This window comes from Myxocyprinus asiaticus, chromosome 46 (assembly GCF_019703515.2).
Source record: "Myxocyprinus asiaticus isolate MX2 ecotype Aquarium Trade chromosome 46, UBuf_Myxa_2, whole genome shotgun sequence".
Taxonomy (NCBI): domain Eukaryota; kingdom Metazoa; phylum Chordata; class Actinopteri; order Cypriniformes; family Catostomidae; genus Myxocyprinus; species Myxocyprinus asiaticus.
Window position 1 is genome coordinate 5025513 of NC_059389.1, and position 17450 is coordinate 5042962.

The 17450-nt window shown below is 39.1% G+C and overlaps 1 protein-coding gene across 2 annotated transcripts; it reads left to right on the forward strand.

Moving 5' to 3' along the window:
* The first annotated feature begins 136 nt into the window (after window positions 1-136).
* Window positions 137-15992, forward strand: LOC127436254 (beta-1,4 N-acetylgalactosaminyltransferase 2-like). Of its 2 annotated transcripts, none has more exons than XM_051690294.1 (10): window positions 137-259; window positions 953-1090; window positions 1257-1363; window positions 1557-1594; window positions 5139-5391; window positions 9554-9640; window positions 9916-10097; window positions 14425-14568; window positions 14657-14882; window positions 15402-15992. In XM_051690294.1, the coding sequence occupies exons 1-10, from the start codon at window positions 165-167 to the stop codon at window positions 15581-15583; spliced, it is 1452 nt and encodes a 483-aa protein (XP_051546254.1). In that variant the 5' UTR covers window positions 137-164; the 3' UTR covers window positions 15584-15992. The 2 variants fall into 2 exon arrangements, with proteins under 2 accessions (XP_051546254.1, XP_051546255.1); XM_051690295.1 differs by having other exon boundaries at window positions 5211-5391.
* The last annotated feature ends 1458 nt before the right edge of the window (window positions 15993-17450 follow it).

Sequence of the window (17450 nt, forward strand, 5' to 3'; positions counted from 1 at the left end):
ATAAAAATTAAAAAAATACATGGAAATGTAAAATGTATATAGGTTACTACTAGCATATTATTTCAAAACAGTTGCTGCTATTATTGATCAAACCCATTTTTATTTGTCCATATAGATAATTTTTCATCATGTCTCGATGTCATCGAACTTTTCGCACCATTCTTATGTTCGGAATTCTTCTGCTACTTGTATTTATAACAATTGCTGTATTTATATATAATGACGGTGATTTTGGGAAAACGCCATCGCCGATACTGAGGTATGAAATTAACTTGTCTTACTGACTGTCTTAGTCTTCAGTGACCTTTCCTTCCTTACCGTCTTTTAAACAACTTTTGCATCAGTCGTTCTTTTATGAATTTTCATTCTACACTAGTAACAATGAAATGCAATGATAAAAAAATGAATTAGACCATACTGATTACATTAGGGATACTATTCTGTGTTTTTATTATACATGAAATAATGTCAAAGTGTCATTAATACATCAATAACTTCAGATATTAAGGTGTTTTCATAGGATAGCTACATTCGCACTCTTGCTGACATTACAAGAACAATAGAAATAGCTACTGCATGTACAGGCCCTATAATTGAGAAATAGAATGTAAATTAGAATAATATAATTAGAATTTAGAATGTATATTCAAACCAAATTCGTAAGAGTGAGTTCTTTTGGAATTCGAGGAATATAAAACTTGCACTGTGTTTGATGTTACTGGAAAGGATATTTAAAGCAGTTTTGTCTCATTTTACTATCATTTGTTTGCGAGGAATAAAGTCTATGTAAATGTTTTGCTTCCTCAGTCAAGCTTTTCAAAGACTTTCTACAGTAGCTGCAGCACTGATCCACAGATCAAAGTTTCGCTTTTGTCTATAACTTCTGAACAGCGTTGAGTGCTTTTATCTATTTATCTGTTATTTGACAGTGTTTAGTATCTCATTGTTTCAGTTCAAAACCTTCTCCTTATGACAATTCACCCCTCTGTAACTGCCAAAACACTGAGCCAGCAAACAAGTATGTGTCAAAAGATGAGCTCAAAGACCTCCAGAAACGCCGAGCAGAGGAGTACAGACAACACCAGATCAGGTTCTGCGAGATTCTTCATTATCTTCTGATATTGTGGCATAACTTTAAAGCTGATGTTTATTTGATGTTAAAAAAAAAAAAAAAAAATCTCTTATCCCAGATTAATATACAGAGTCAACTATAAGTAGGCCATTTGTAGGTTGATTGTCTCTGTGATCTCTGTCAGGATGGGGAAGCAGAATGACGTTCTACTTCTGGCCCCCGCCAACACCCCACTCCAGTATCCAATTAAAGGATTCCGAGTGACTCCCTTGAAGAAAACACTCATTCCTGGTGAGTTTGCTTTGATTTCTGATCTGAGATTTCCACAGAACCACATCTCTCTAAAGTTACGTAGTTATACAAATTAATAAATTAGATTTATTAGGTCTCACTTGTTTTGTTAAACTTGAGTGTGATTTTTCATGTGATGTTTCCATAATGTGTATTTCTCTTTATGAATTAAAGGGATTTATTATTATTATAGGTCTAGCTCTCCAAACACAAAACAGAAAACTTTATAAGGTTTGTTCTGCTGAATACGGTTTTCACGCTAAAGGTGGAGGTTTGATTGTAGTTTACATCTCAATCATTTGTTTGCTTCAAGCTGCCTTTGTGGGCTTTCTCTGTGTTGTATTTCTCTGTCTATTTGTTTGTTAAAGTCAATGTGAAATTATGGACAGCACTTGATCCATCAGGAATTAATTGGATCACGAAATATGAGCATTCCAAACCAGAATAGTGCAACAGTCTGGTTCCGTAAGTAAAAGTTCCTTTCATTTTTTCCATAGGGGAATTTATTTTTATAAATAACTTCTAAACCGTTAAAGACAGACTTAAAGTGACCTCTGAGGTTGTTAATTGATGGTAAATGCTTCTGTTGAAGACATCGGTCTGAAGCAGCACAATCACTGTGGTGTCACGTGGCACCTGTAACTTTTCTCAGTGCTGGTCAGGATGGCCCAATCACAGTCGTTGATGAGAAATGATTTTGCAGATACTGCTGCAAAGGGTTTCCATCCGTCGGTACAAATCATTTGCAATTATTGGTTTTTATTAAAAATTACTATCCAGTGTAAACATTTCTTAAATTAGACATAAAAATATCCTGAAATTTGAATGCAGATCAATGGAGGATTCGGTTTTCTGAGCCATAAAGCGCCCCCTGGGGGAAGAAATTGTGTCTCAAAGGAAATAGCTTTGCAATTTTGGTTTGTTCCATATATACAGCTATTGTATGACTTTAGAAAACATGGAAAATGCACATTGAAGGGAAAAAAAATAATAACTTCTTAATAAAAGTCTACATATAGTCTATACAGAGTCTTAATCCATCTCTGATGATCATCATGACATTATCTGAAACATCTAAAACAGTAGCACACTACACTAGTACACCATCTGTAGTAGGCCTAAAGACTACAATATGAAATGCGAACACTGGTGATGATGAAGGCTATGCTATTTCATTCATTTTAGTAGCTAATATTTTACAATGTCATTGCATAAAAACATAATTGTAATTTTGGTACAATTCTTGGCATCCCATTTTCAAACCCTGGTTACGGCCCTGTTCGTAATGTTGTGATTCACCTCAGAGCTGGTTGGTTTGGTTCTTGGTTTAAAATTGATTGAAGGATTTTGTGAAATCCCAATGGAAAAAATTAATATGAAAAATACCTCTGCAACCAAGACAGTTGAAAACATGGGTGGGCATTAATGCTCTATAGAGCCAGATCTGAATGCTAAAACGATAAAAGCAGAATTTGAAATGTTTTTTGCTGAAAGTATGCAAAAAAATTATGGCTTTCGGTTAGATGATGTCAGTGGAAAAGGAACGTCATTTATGACATAAAATTTCATAAAAGATTACAAAGACAATTATTTTTTTTGGAATAGCCTGCGCTGATGAATCATGCACAATATCACCAAAACCCAAGAATTTAGAAAGTAAATAGGGTTATTTTTATTTCACGTTGACTTTAACAACACTTATAATGATAGGCATTATTCACAGTAGCCCCATATTTGATGTTCAACGGGCATGAAAACGAGGCTTTGAGGGATAGACAGTCTCTTTGACCCCATTTCCACCTGGTCTAAATGGGGTCTAAATAGTTTTGTGATTGGATCACAAAAACCACATATGAATGTGGTCAAAAACACATGACCACATCACATTTGAGGTGTTATCGCTAATCCGTCTTGTATGCGTCCTGGCAGCAGTGAAGCACTGCCCCTCACCTGTCAATCAACCGCTGCGCTAAAACAAGAGTTTTAACTTTGCCAGTTATGAGTGCTTTTAAAAGGAAATAACTGTCCAATCATAAAATTTAAAAAAGCAGATACAAACACAATCAGCATCTTCACGAATCTTCTTTAGTGTGTCTGATATAAAGACAGATGAGAAGCATGAAGACCTGAAGAGTCGGGGGTTAAGGATTGAACCCAGTCGCAGACAGCCGTACAACAATGATTATTTATTAAATGGGAAAATAAACAAAATACAACACAAAACTGGGAACAGAAAATACAACAGTAGTCCAGACTATAGCCAACAGGGTTGGAAACAAAATGACCCATGTGAGGGAAACAATAACTGAAAAGGCCAGGGCAAAACAAGACAAGATGCCCAATAAAAACTGAGAACAGACCTGGCCAAAATAATCCAACATGGGTAAGGAGGGGCAGCAAGGAAAACCCGACAGAACTGGACCAAACACAATAGGCAGAAGAGAAAATGAATCAGCACAGAAGAAACAAAAATAATATAAAAGGGAAGCAAACAAGGAGGATAGGTGAGGGAAATGAACAGATCATAGAGGAGAGGGGGCGGGACCAGAGACAGAATAGAAACTGGTGGGGTAGAGAAACCCATGGAGACAAAATAAAAGAAACAGAACTGTGTATCAGGATCCTGCCAATAAAGGGTAAAAAAGAAACCAGACAGAAGGCAGAATCTTGACATGAAGCTCCATTAAAGAGCTTATATTATGCTCAATTACAGGTTCATAATTTTATTTTGGGGGTCTACTAGAATATGTTTACATGCTTTAATGTGTTTTTTGAATATTCTTTTTCTCATACTGTACATTTGCTGCAGCCCTCTGTCTCAAATGCTCTGTTGTAGCTCCTGTCTCTTTAAAGCCCCCCTTTACGAAAAGCCCAGTCTGCTCTGCTCTGGTCAGCTGGCCCAGCATGTTGTGATTGGTCAACCGCTAAGAGTGTGTCGGAAATGCAACGCTCCTTACCATAACAGAGTTTCAGCTCCCGAGGCTTCCTGAGCAGCGCATTCCTGAGGCAGGCATTATGCAAATGTGTTACATAGTGACTTGGCTATGTCACGGAAGTAATGGCTGGACTGCAAACGAGGCATTTCAGGCAGTTCAGGAGCAGTATTTTCTGTGGGAAAGAGTAACTCCCTTTGGCGTGGACTTTGTGCTTTGTAACTTTGCAGACATTTTACATGCACAAACAGCTATATTACACACTAAAGGAAAGGTAAAATCCCCCAAATCATAATAGGGCCTCTTTAATACAGGTGATCATCTAAAATAACAGACAATTCTGCTTGACATGTTGCGTTTGTGCTTAAATTAAATTTCAGCCGCATCTGGCAGAAACGGCGCAGTTTTTTTTTTTTTTTTTTTTTTTAAAGTCTTTTCTGACTTTGTTGCGCTTTAACATCATGCAGTAACACACTGAAATAGTGAGATGTCGTCGTAAAACAGAGACCCTCCCCTCCAAATCCGAACACAAGTGGTCGCAGGAGACGCATTTAAGCAACCAGGTGTAAAGAGATTTCTCACCTGACCACATGTGATTGGATCCCCCTAGACGCATCTTAATACCAGGTGTAAACGGGATCTTTAGTACAGCAGAATGATCCAAAACATTTTAAACAATAGTACAACCCATATCATTCCATTGAAGGATGGGAAAAGATGGTGCTACTCTGAATAAGGTCCATTTAAATAAAGCTGCAATTGCACAAATTTGCTTCATGCTCTCTTGATCAAAAATTGTTCATGTGATTTCATTAAAGTTTGTCTTGATATTTTGGTGCAAGTGTGTTTCCGAGGCAGTGGGTCATGAAAGAAACGTTTATAAAATGAGCTCAAGGGATATGAAACCTCTCCAGGTGTCTTTGAGAGTTCATAAAGGGGTGCTGTCAGTAATGGATGTTCAGGAGGGAGAACATGTGGAAGGCCAGAATGAGCAAACTCTGACCATCTCATCCAGCAGCCTCCATCAGCTCAATGACCTTCTGAGCAGAGTGACCTACACCAGCGCTGTCTACCACATTAAGACCGAAGACCTCGGTAAGCAACCCGTGATTTTAAAAGAATATCATGGGTTCTTTTTACTGTAAGGGGTAGTTTAGGATGGGAAAAAAGGCTGAACACACTCTGCACATAGACCAGTAGCTGACCACAAAGGCTTCCGGGGCCCTTTGTGCCAAGCAGTGCTTTGGGGACCTCTGTACTTTTTGTTAACTTTTTTTTTTTCCAAGCAATGTGCATGCACATTCTACAGCAATATGTTACCATGCAGTGCCTTGGTCAATAAGGCTATTTGGCTCTTTTAATTGAAACATGGCTTTCCTATAGCTGTTGTACTAAAAAAATTATGTCATTACCCTTAATTTAATTTGAAAATTTACAAGTGTAGCAAGTTCACAAAGAGGTAAAAAGGAGGAAGCCTCAAAGGTAATTGTATTTTTATTTTATTTTTTTAACTCAAACTCTCTTTCAGCGGACTATAAGAAACACGCTCACTGGGTGTGCGTGGGCAGCTCTCTTTCCTTACTGGCTCCACTTTCACTGCAATGACAAACAGCTGTTAGAGACAATCAATGACAGGTGGTGATCCTCACCGTTCTCCCAATCTCACTCTCAATTCACAAGCTGGTGCTTGACCACGCCCCCATCACCACATACCCCCATCTCCCAGCTTAGGCCAGGGAGCCATCTGGCCTGCCCAGTCTCCCCCCCCGCCCCGCCATTTCTGGAGAGGAATTCCACAACAGCTGGGACAACACTGCTCCCAACCCTCCATCTGACACATCGATCTGTAAAACAAAAGGGAGAGCGAAATCAGGAGAATGAAGCAACGGCCCACCATAAAGCGTAGCTTTCACCTGCATAAAAGCCTGTTGGATGGCTCTGTCCACTGGTCCGGTATGTATGAATAATTAGGCACAAACCTTCCATTGTAGCCAGCCAGCCCTAAGAACTGTAACCTCGTTTTGGTCTTAGGTCTCGGGCAGGCTGCAATCACTGAGGTCTTCTCAATTTGGGGATGCACCTCTCCATGGCCCAAGTGGAATCACAGATACCGAAATTCCACCCATCCAATTGCACACTTCTTAGGGTTTGCCGTGAGTCCCGCACATCGCAGCGACCTCAGAACAGCCTGCAGATGCTGCATATGCCGTTGCCAATCATTACTGTATATAATGATGTCATCCAGATAGGCAGCGGCATAAGCAGAGTGCGGTCTGAGGACTCTGTCCATAAGGCGCTGAAACAGCCTGGGCCCCGAACAAACCGAACGGAAGTGTCACAAATTGGTGTAAGCCAAATGGTGTGGAAAAAGCAGTTTTCTCGCAGGTCATTGGCGTTAAGGGGATCTGACATATCCCTTTGTCAAATCCAGTGTCGAGTACAAGCGAGCCGCACCCAATCGATCGAGCAGTTTGTCAGTACGAGGCATTGGATATGCATCAAAATTAGAACTGCGTTTACTTTCCTATAATCCACACGGATGTAATCGGTAGGGACGACTTCGTACCACTACCCCTGGGGTTGTTTCGATATGGTGTTCTGAGGTTTGTATGACCAGGAAATATTGCAAAGAGGTACTGCTTCAGGGTATCATGTCCACCAGAACCAGCACAAAGCAAATGTCCGTGTACCATGCGCTCTAATGGCCCAGAGAGAGAGAAAGGGAGAGAGATGGGGCTCACTGACTCCCGAATATGCCGCCATATGGTCCTCTGCAAGCTGGATGGCCATTTGGAGCGACACAGGGTGATAGCACTGGACCCACTCTAACGTTCCTCTCAGAAGCCGAGCAATAAACTGCTCCAGTACCATCAGATCGATCTGTCCCAACATCGTGTTGCTCAGCCAGCAACCACCTCTGGCAGGCATCCCGGAGCTGCTGGGCGAAGGCAAATGGGCAGCCGTGCTCACCAAGGGTCAGCAATCGGAAGCACTGGTGCTGTTGCTCTAGGGTCCGGCTGACCCATTGCAGGATGACTTTTTTTTTTTTTAAGATCTGCATACACCATGATGTTTTCTGCTGGTAACTGCTTCACTGCGAGTTGGGCCTCCATGGACAGCAGTGGTATTAAGTGGACCGCCCACTGGGTGCTTGGCCAACCGCATGCCCCCGCCACTCGAAGAGCTCCAAGAAGGCCTCTGGATCGTCTTGGGGCCCCGTCTTGACAAGCGGAACATGGGGCGGTCGCGGGGTCTGGGGCCGCAGCAGTAGCCCCCTCCTGGGGTAGCAAGCTCCTGCACTTGATCGCAGCTCGAGGAGGGCCTGATGCTGTGCCTGTTGGATGCTGGCGAGGGTCTTGAAGACTTCCTCCAGTGGTGAGGCCTCCATGGTGACGTTCTTCCTCCTTAATCCCAGGTTTCGTCACCAGTGTAACAAGTTCACAAAGCGGTAAAAGGAGGAAGTGGGAGACGGCAAATTTCAACTCAAGAATTATTATTTTGTATTTTTTTTACTCTCACTTTCAGCGGACTGTCAGAAACACACTCTCTGGGTGTGTGCGCGTGGGCAGCTCTCTCCTCACTGGCATCTGGCTCGCTCTTAAAAACCATCTTCACTCTCACTGCAATGACAAACAGCTTTTAGAGACAATCAATAACAGGTGGTGATCCTCACCGTTCTCACCTCCCGATCTCGCTCTCCATTCACAGGCCGGTGCTTGACCATGCCCCCATCATTACAACAAGCAATTTAATTTCTGCCATTCAGATTGAGCCAACATACCTTACAGTAAATTAGGTCAAATCAATGTACTTTAGTAGTTTTAGCTCTGCTTGAGTAGGTTAGTCAAACTCAATTTAATAATGTTTATTTTTCTTATGTTGGTCCAACTTTATTTTATTAATCATTAGTATATGCCAGGTGAGCAAGTGTAAGGACAGTGAAATTGTTGCATTGTCAGTTTGATAGCAACTGCTTATGGAGCTAAGCAGCTTGCAAATCAAACATCACTTGAAATGGAAAGTCCATCCTTAACCAAAGCTCAAGCGTCATTCTTCACCACAATGGTAACCTCCAAAACTCCAGCCTAACAGACAGTCTTTTTATATACCAATATAACAGAACATTAAACATGAACAAATCTTCTCCCATTTTCATTTCGCTCAGATACATAAAATAACACTTAATTTCAACATTTGTTCACCCCATCCAGTCCCTGGCAGAGCATGCTGGAAAATGGAAATCCCCTGCCCAATTTCATCAATGCCACAAAAAGTATTTGTGTAGTCCCAACTCAAATGGATTAAGTAAAAAATGAAATCAAGTTGTGACAATGTTTTAGAATTGTTACATTAGTTCATTTTAAGTTAACTGAACAACCTGCAAAAACCCTTTTTTTTTTTTTTTTTTTGAGTGTACGTTGACCGTAGCAATTTTTCTCATTCATTCTTGAAAGAGTCGCCACCTCATATTTTATCTGATTGTTTGTGTTTAAGGCAGGGCTGTATGCTTTTTTAGGTGTTTAAAAAAATAAAACGGTGAGCACACAGCAGAGTGTATAATGATTGAATAATTATATATTTTTATTACAATAAATATACATCACAAGATAAATCATGGTGCTGCAACAACCTTGTTATTTCCTTGAATGGGCATTTGCCCATTTGTCCCCACCAATATTTCCTTATTTCCTGTTATGTAATAAAAATAATTAGGTTTTTGATTTTTGATTTTATTAACATTTCAATTTGAATGGTTTAAGAATAGACCACTGCAAAAACCCAAATACATTGCTTACTAATCTGAATAGCCTATTAGAAGAATGCATTCAAAATGTCAAAATTGACACTGTTTATGTTCTTGCTTGAGCTGCTTAAGCCTAAAGATTAATGTGACCCTGTCAACCCACGGCAACCCGCTAAAGTTTGAGTGCTCAGTATATCAAAGCAGTCATCAGACTTGCATGTTCTTTGTTGCAACACTCCACGTAGGTGGAAATTACACTTTCGCACATGTGCGACTGCGAACGGGTTAAAATTTGTTGTTGCGTACTCCTAATTTAAATCACAATTGTGAGCAAAACTGTGGCACTGTACAGCTTTGGTTTAAGGTTAATATTCAATAATATGTTTAAGGTTAATAATTAAATAATTCAGAGTTGCACTTTATCGCTAAAGTTCATTTAAAATAAAACATTGAATGTACTGAAAATGTTTTTCTATGTATAGTTAAGGAAATTTACAAATGCCTTCTACTTAGGCCACTTCTCTTTTGAGAACTACAAGGTCACATTCCCAATTGAGATCAGACGTTTGTCGGTTCCTGTACTGTTTGACCCAGGAAAAGGTGAGTTATAGCCTTATCACGAGTCAGTATACTTAAAGGATTAGTTCACCTCAAAATTAAAATGCTGTTAATTTACCCACCCCTATGTTTTTCCAATCCCCCTTGTGACTTGTTAGCCTCAGTCACCATTTACTTTTGCATCTCTTTTCATTTTTGGGTGAACTATTCCTTAGTATTTGAACTACAATATCTGTACCTTGTGAATACAGTCAATGTTAGAGAAAGTACCACACATTGTTATGGGTGCATAATTCTCTCTGTCTCTCTTTGTGTAGATATAAACTCACAAGTGACTATATTAGTAAAGGCATTTTTAAGATATAAAGAACTAAACGTCCTCATCAGGAGCATTCGTCAATTCTACCCAAACATAAAGATCATTATTGCGGATGACAGTCATAGCCCAGAGCAGGTGGTTGGTGACAATATAGAACACTACATCATGCCCCCTGCACAGGTAAAAACATCACCTATTCAGTGTTCAAGATATTGAATGTGCTGTAATTAACAGAAAGTGATAACACACTGTTGCAATCAATGCTTACCATATTTGAGTTGGTACTGTTAAAAATGGCATTTTTAAACTTGGTTTGATTGCTTGGCCTGTCCCCGAGTTCGATTACATCCCTGCTTCCACTGGTCTCTCTTCCCAATTCACACTGAACTGTGGTATTTTTTTGGTGTGTTGGTGGCAGATGTTTACCACTGTAGCTGGGTAATGACTCCCAAACAGACACATCAGTTTCATAATTACTGAAGTATTTGTCCCTTTGAGTTTAACACTAAAACCTTGTATATGGTGGCATAGTCGGGAGTCGGTGAGCCCCATCTCTCTCCCTTTCTCTCTCTCTGGGCCATTAGAGCGGATGGCACACGGACATTGTATCGCCTGAATTGCGAGGGTGTTTTCATTATTGTAAACTAAGTTAAATGCAGTTACCTCTCCCACAAACTGAAACAACCCAATTATACTGGAGATACAGGTTGACAACTCTGCGCTCACTGCCCATATCAAAATAAAACTGTAGCACGGATGCATTAGGAATTTCTGTCATTCTTTAGCAGAATAATCTATCAAACTATGCCATCTCCAGACCGCACATCATTCGAAAATTCATAGCGTATTTTTTCCTGTGGATGCGCACTCGCGGCAGAGAAAACGGGGCATTCACTGGGAATCTAGGCAATCGCAGGGCTACCCGGTGTTGTGATGCTGTTGACGTCAACGCAGGATGAAATGTTCAGCCAGCCAGCTAGCATAGCATAGCAGTTCCCTGTCTACTAATTCACTGTGGGCGGATTAAAAAAGCACATTAATAAAATTTGACGTCATCCATAGCAACAAGTTCAACTCCACCTGACTCTAGTAAAACTCTTAGCAGTTTTGTGAATAGGTTTTAAACAAAACCTCCTAGCTAGAAACTCTTTGGAGAACTCCTAGTGGTAAGATAAAAATCTTTGTGAATACGGACCCAGTTATTATTCGGAAACAGTAACAAAAATTAATAATAATCATCTGGAAACTTATGATTTTCATTACTTTTGGTTCCGTTAATTGTTCTTAGAGCGTTTTCCACTGACACGTATAGAACACCATACTAAAACAATCTGACGGACTTTGTTGTGCTATTTAGTGACAGTGCTGCCTCTCTACTGAATCTACAGTGCAGAACACACAGTATAGTCCAATTCCTGAACGAATGAATCTAATGATCCAGATCTTTTTAGAGAATCTGACTTCCATCATGTTCAGCTTGAAGTGAACCAAGAATATGAAGGTAAAAGTGTCTAAATGATTTGCATGCATAAAGTAAGATTTGTAAAGGCATAGATGAAGTTACAAGCGTGATAGAAAAAATTTGCATACACAGAGTAAGATTTGCGAAAGCGTAAATCAAATTGCAAGTGTAAAAATAAATTGCATGCACACAGAATGTTTTGTAAAAGTGTAAATCAAGTTGCAAGCGTAAGAAAAAAGTATTAGCAATACTTTAATGCTTTGCATAAGTGTAAAGGCCCAGGTATACTTCACTTTGCGCATTCCGTTCCGTCTCGCGCACAGTTGTGTGCACAGTTTTGAAAAGTATACCTCACACGGATGAGCGCGAATGCACGCTTTCGACACATGCGCTGTACAATTGCTTTGTTATACGCTACCAGACGTTAGAAGGCAGCACCCGGTCATGTCATTTACAGGACATCCACTCTGAAGGATAAAGAAAAACTGAGGATCCGCCATTAGAGGAAGCAAGAACAACTTCAACAAAACAATGGAGAAGGATATGTTCTTCGACTACTGATTGACAGTACAGCCCAGCTGTGCGTATTGCCACCTGGTGGACTCTTCTATCTCAACAGTCAACCTTGTGCATGAGCATTTGTCCATGCACAGTCCGTGCGGAACACGGACAGGCAAAGTGTACTTTGGGCTTAATTCATGTGTTGTGAGTCTGTAAATTTGGTGTGTATTCTTCTGACATCCTTTTTTTCCACACTTACACTTTTGGCACTGTTTTTGCTCCTAACCATGGCCAAAAATATTACAAACCTGCTATCAGCGATATGCAAGCAAAGAAAGGGTGTCATGTACAACAAAACAGATTGACTGTGAAGAATCAGTCTGTATATGTGTAAAACTACTGCAAACATGTAAATGACAAATATTTTCCAGAAATAATCCGATATGCATGGTTCTGTCTTCCCTTTGTTGCGCTCACACGTTTGGCATGAATTTCTCACTGCAAAGAGTTTTGCAAGCACAAGGGGGAAAGTGGGTTTACCTGCTTCTAGTAACCAATCAAATGAGGTGTTCATTGACCAGTTTACTCTGATCTGATTGGTTTAATTATGTGACAGCTTCTCCTTCATATGGCTAAGCGTCGTTCCTCTGGGTCTCTCTCCTCTCTTAAATGTTAAATTGAAATATGAATACGTACACAATTTAATTATATTTACTATTAATGATCATTGGAAAGGCATTTTGGTGAATAGATGGAATTAACTGGTATCACAGAACTCATGCTAGAAAACAATTAAAGTAAGCCATATAAAAAATTTAAAAAAACCCTCTGTGAACAGATGGATAGTTTACTTATATCATTGTTTTTTAGAATGAGTTCAATGATACCAGCAAGTTCAATCCATCTGTCAGGGTACATAAGCAGTAAGGAGGACCCAAATGCAGGAATGAGTAAAATAAATTTGATTAAACAAAAGAAAAACAAAACAGGCAAACCCAAACGCTCACAGGGGAGAGAAAACAAATCTAGACAAACCAGAATAAATATAACAAGGCCAGACCGGGAACAGGAATAAGACGGGAACAGACGGACTGACAGACAAAAACGATTTGACAAACACGAGGAAGAAGGCACAATATATAGATGAAGACACATGAGGGATAGGTGCAAACAGTCAACATGACAAGGTGCAGACAGTCAGCATGACAAGGACTAAACGAGGAGGCGTGGCAAGAGGAAGCAAGTGTGCTGGGTCAGATGAGCACATGGCAGACAAAAAACAGAGCCATGTGCTGCAACACAACAGAAATCAACACATCAGCAGATAATAAGAAGGAGAGGGCTATCAGACCGTGGTCGTGACACATCAGTCCACCCATTTGCCATGTCAATGATAATTGAAAGTAATTAAAATATAGTTAAAATTATGAATGGCAACAAGAAACATCTGAACACCAGATTGAGATTTATATCAATAAATGAGGTCAGCTCAACTTTTCACTCGCAATAAAAGAATGTGTATGTATTAAAATTTCAGTTTAATATTTAAGAGAGGAGAGAGAACCAGAGGAATGACACTGAGCCATGTGAAGAAGCTGTCTGTCACGTTATTAAACCAATCAGGTCAGAGTAAACTGGTCAACGAAAACCTCATTTGATTGGTTACTAGAAGCAGGTAGACTCGCCTTCCCCCTCACGCTTGCAAAACTCTTTTCAGTGAGAAATTCGTGGAAGCTCAAAAAAAAAAAAAAAAAAAAATGTAGTCGGAAGAATACACACCAAATTTACTTCGTGTTAATACGAAATTACAGATTCACAACACATGAATTACACTCATGCAAAAAAAATAGAGTATTGCTAATATTTTTTTCTTACGCTTGCAACTTGACTTACATCTTTACAAAACGTTCTGTACGCATGCAGTTTATTTTTACGCTTGCAATTTGAATTAAGATCTGGGATGGCATGAGGGTGTGTAAATGTTCATTTTTGAGTGAAATATCCCTTTAAGAAGTCTGTGTAAAAATGTATGAAATTTATTTGTTTTATCTTTTCTGAAATCTGAAATGATCTCATCTTTTGTGAACAGACTGCTAAGGGCAGTAAATGCACTAAAAAAAATTCAGTTCTTATTTCCAAATATTTCTTCCTGAAAAGTAAATTGAATGGTTAAAGACCTGGAAAATCGTTAGGAGGAATTGGAACCTGAATCATTAAATTCCTTACAATGCCCATCCCTACAGATGAGTTACTATCTTGTCGGTAAAAATAAGATCTAATTACAAATACATTTTCTTACTGCTAAAATGCACATTCTTAAAGGGACAGTGTATTGCAGCAGTGCTCAATGTAATATTTAATTATCTGGATGTCCGATCCTATGCATGAATAAAACTCGCTCAGAATGCTGTCAATTTCTGACATGGTTTTCCACACTTGTTTTTCTTGTAATTGGGCAGAGACAAATCATCTAAGACAGTGTAATCATTCACAGTCACTTTCTCCTCTGTCCATGAACGCCCCTTAAGTTGTTTGGCTTTTCAGGGCTGGTTTGCTGGCAGAAATCTGGCAGTGTCGCAGGTCACCACTAAGTACTTCCTGTGGGTGGATGATGATTTTGTGTTCCTGAATGAGACTCGTATCGAGAAATTTGTGAAGATTATGGAAGCTGTTCCTGAACTAGATGTGGTGAGCAAGACTTTTTCTACATTTTTAAATTCCATCTTATTTTAAAAATCGTAGACCATCTGAGTTTGTTTGAATATGACTACTTCAGGTTGGTGGCGATGTAGAAGGAAATAAGTTTTTATTCAAACTTGAATATGAAGAAGGAAACCGTGAGGAAGGTGGTTGTATCACGCGAGTCATGGGTTCGCATGCACCCCTGCCAGGCTTTGATGGGTGCTACTTTGCAGACGGAGTCGTCAACTACTTCATGGGTCGGACGGATGCAGTGCGGAGGGTTGGTTTTGACCCATTCCTCAAAAGAGTGGCTCACACTGGTAGGTGAACCACAAAGTGTTCTGGTTTAATGAACCGTCCAGATCTGAAAACTGAGTCTATATTCTTTTAAAAAGAACCCATGAAATGAACTTGGAATTTTTGTTGCTTTCAAACCATGTCTGTTAGCTTAAAGGTCATTTATACAGTAGGTAAAATTTACAATCTTTCTCATCTGGGAAAATGTACTAAAAATATTGACTCCTTGTACTCAATGGCATATCCAAATTTTTTGTCCAATCAAATGTTCTTTAGATTGAAAACCATGCCTCCCCCTAAAACCACCCGCTTCGGTTAACAACAGCTAGCAGCAATCATCATTCAGGACTGTTAGGTAAACTAAAGGCTATTGGCTAATTTAACCATATGTCCCACCCCAATTTCCTGTTTCAATAAGAAATACGTCAATGCAAGAAAGAAAACTGTGCTTGTTAAGCCATTTCATGGGGTCTTTAACAATAAGATTATACCAGCTTGTGATCACCAAGAGTAAAGAATAACTTCCTATTTTTTATCTTCAGAATTCTTTGTTGATGGACTTGGAGATTTGTTAGTTGTCACCTGCAAAGGGCTCAGAATTGGTCACCAGGAACGGCATTCCACGGACATTTATGATCAGTACAGATATCCACCACAAAGTGATTCACAAAAGAAAATGAGACACCATTATTTTAAAAACCATTTAAAATGCATTAAGTACTAAGGAGCATTTCAGGTGAAATGTTGCCACTTATAACACACTGTTATATGTTGGTTACCAGTTATATTTACAAGGCTCTTTTGGGATTTTTGCCTTTGTATCTCTGCAGTTTGATTCAACGGAACAGCGTTGGGAAATACCCCCTTTGCTCACAGAATTGTTATACTCTTTCTGTTCCCCATGTTCGAATTGAACTAGGTAAAAAGGCATTTAACAATGCAGCACCATCTGACTGGAATTCTCTCCAAGTGAAACAGAAATGACAAAACTTGGTGTCTATGGAACATTTTAAATCTATCATTCAGCAACTGGAAGATGAATCAGTGATTAGTAAATGTTTTTAGTGATTTAAATGCCTGTTCCCTGTTTGTAGTTTTGTTTTGAATTAGGTTGTGTATTTTTGATTTACATGTTGCCCATCTTGGCCAGGACACTCATGTAAAAGATATTTTTAATCTCAGAGAGGTTATCCTGGTTAAATAAAGGTTGTTATAATAATAATATTTTTCCTCCCTTCTTACATTCGGAGAGAACGTAAATGAGTTGTATTAAAAAAATTTTATTAAGGTAGTTTACTTCTGGATAATGTTTCAGGAAGTTACAGCAAATGAAAAATTACCTTAGGAACGTTTATTTTGGTCTATTAACAGACCTTGCTGTTTACAGGTGGGTTTTCTTGCTTGCCGTTTCAAGAATTTTTTTGTTTTGTTACATTGATGCTGAGGTTTCACAAGAAGTCTCTTGTTTAAGGCTGCCATCTTGGATTTTGATCAATTTTTTTGCTGCTTCTGATTTTGTCCATGTTCACCAAAGTTTGCTCTTGAGATCTTCATGCTAGCTGCACAAAAAGCATAAACAACAGTTTCGATCTTGTTATCGGTACCTGCCATGTTATCCATCCACCATTTTGAAATTTGTTTTTTTGGACTTGTCCCACAATCTTCATCCAATCCTCCTCTAATTTTGGCCAGAGAATTATTTTAGACCATTCGTGTCAAAAATTAATGAAATTATTTGTGATATTTCAATCTATTTTTCTGTAACACATCAAAGTTAAAGGCAAGGATGCCCAAACAGGAAGTGGTGCTGTATCTTGGCAACGCTTTGGGCTTTTTCCAAACTGCATTTTTTGCACGCTTGAATGGCACTGCAAGAAGGGGACGTATCTTGAAGGGTAAGGAAGAAAATGAATTTTTTTCACAAAGGGCCATGCCACAAGACTGTTAGAATGCTATTCTGAGATGTGGGTTGGCGCTGTTTTGGCGGCATGAGGGGGACCTACACAATATTAGGCAGGTGGGTTTAATGTTGTGGCTGATCGGTGTAGATAGTTATATAAATAACTATGGAAATTGTTGTGAAAGAGCTTCTGACAATTTTAATTTTTTTGGTGAACTAGTCCTTTAATTTGATAGTTGTCTACATTACCAACGCTAGCTTATCTTACAGTAATTTAGTTATTATTGGAAAAACTTAAACTGAAGTTTAGCAGAGGAGGGTTTGCTATCATTTAAATGGTTATTAACCACTTAGCTTGCATGGTGTTTATTTATGTGACTGCTGTTTAAATGTGCAGAGCAAAACAAGAAAGCCATTCAATAGGGTTAAATCCCCATTGAGTGCCGAGTGTAAATGTATAACATTATGCTTTGTGTTATATTACCCTGGAATTAGTTTTAAAAGATGCATTTTTTCTTTTGGTCTTGGAACAAATGGGTAAGTGAAAATAATATTTGCTGTGATCTCCCATTCACTCCCATTCACCGCTGTGAGAAAGGTCTATTGTTGTTGAATATAATTTGAGCTAGTGCTGTTGACAATGAGGAACAATGAGACAGCTGGTTGTGCAACATTCTGAGAACTTTGAAAA

Bases quoted from the DNA above. Each gene is read 5' to 3' on its own strand.
- LOC127436254 (XM_051690294.1), top strand. From the start codon at position 165: ATGTTCGGAATTCTTCTGCTACTTGTATTTATAACAATTGCTGTATTT. The intron at 9,641-9,915 runs GTGAGTTATAGC...CTCTTTGTGTAG, and splicing joins ACTGTTTGACCCAGGAAAAG to ATATAAACTCACAAGTGACT. The intron at 14,569-14,656 runs GTGAGCAAGACT...TGACTACTTCAG, and splicing joins CTGTTCCTGAACTAGATGTG to GTTGGTGGCGATGTAGAAGG.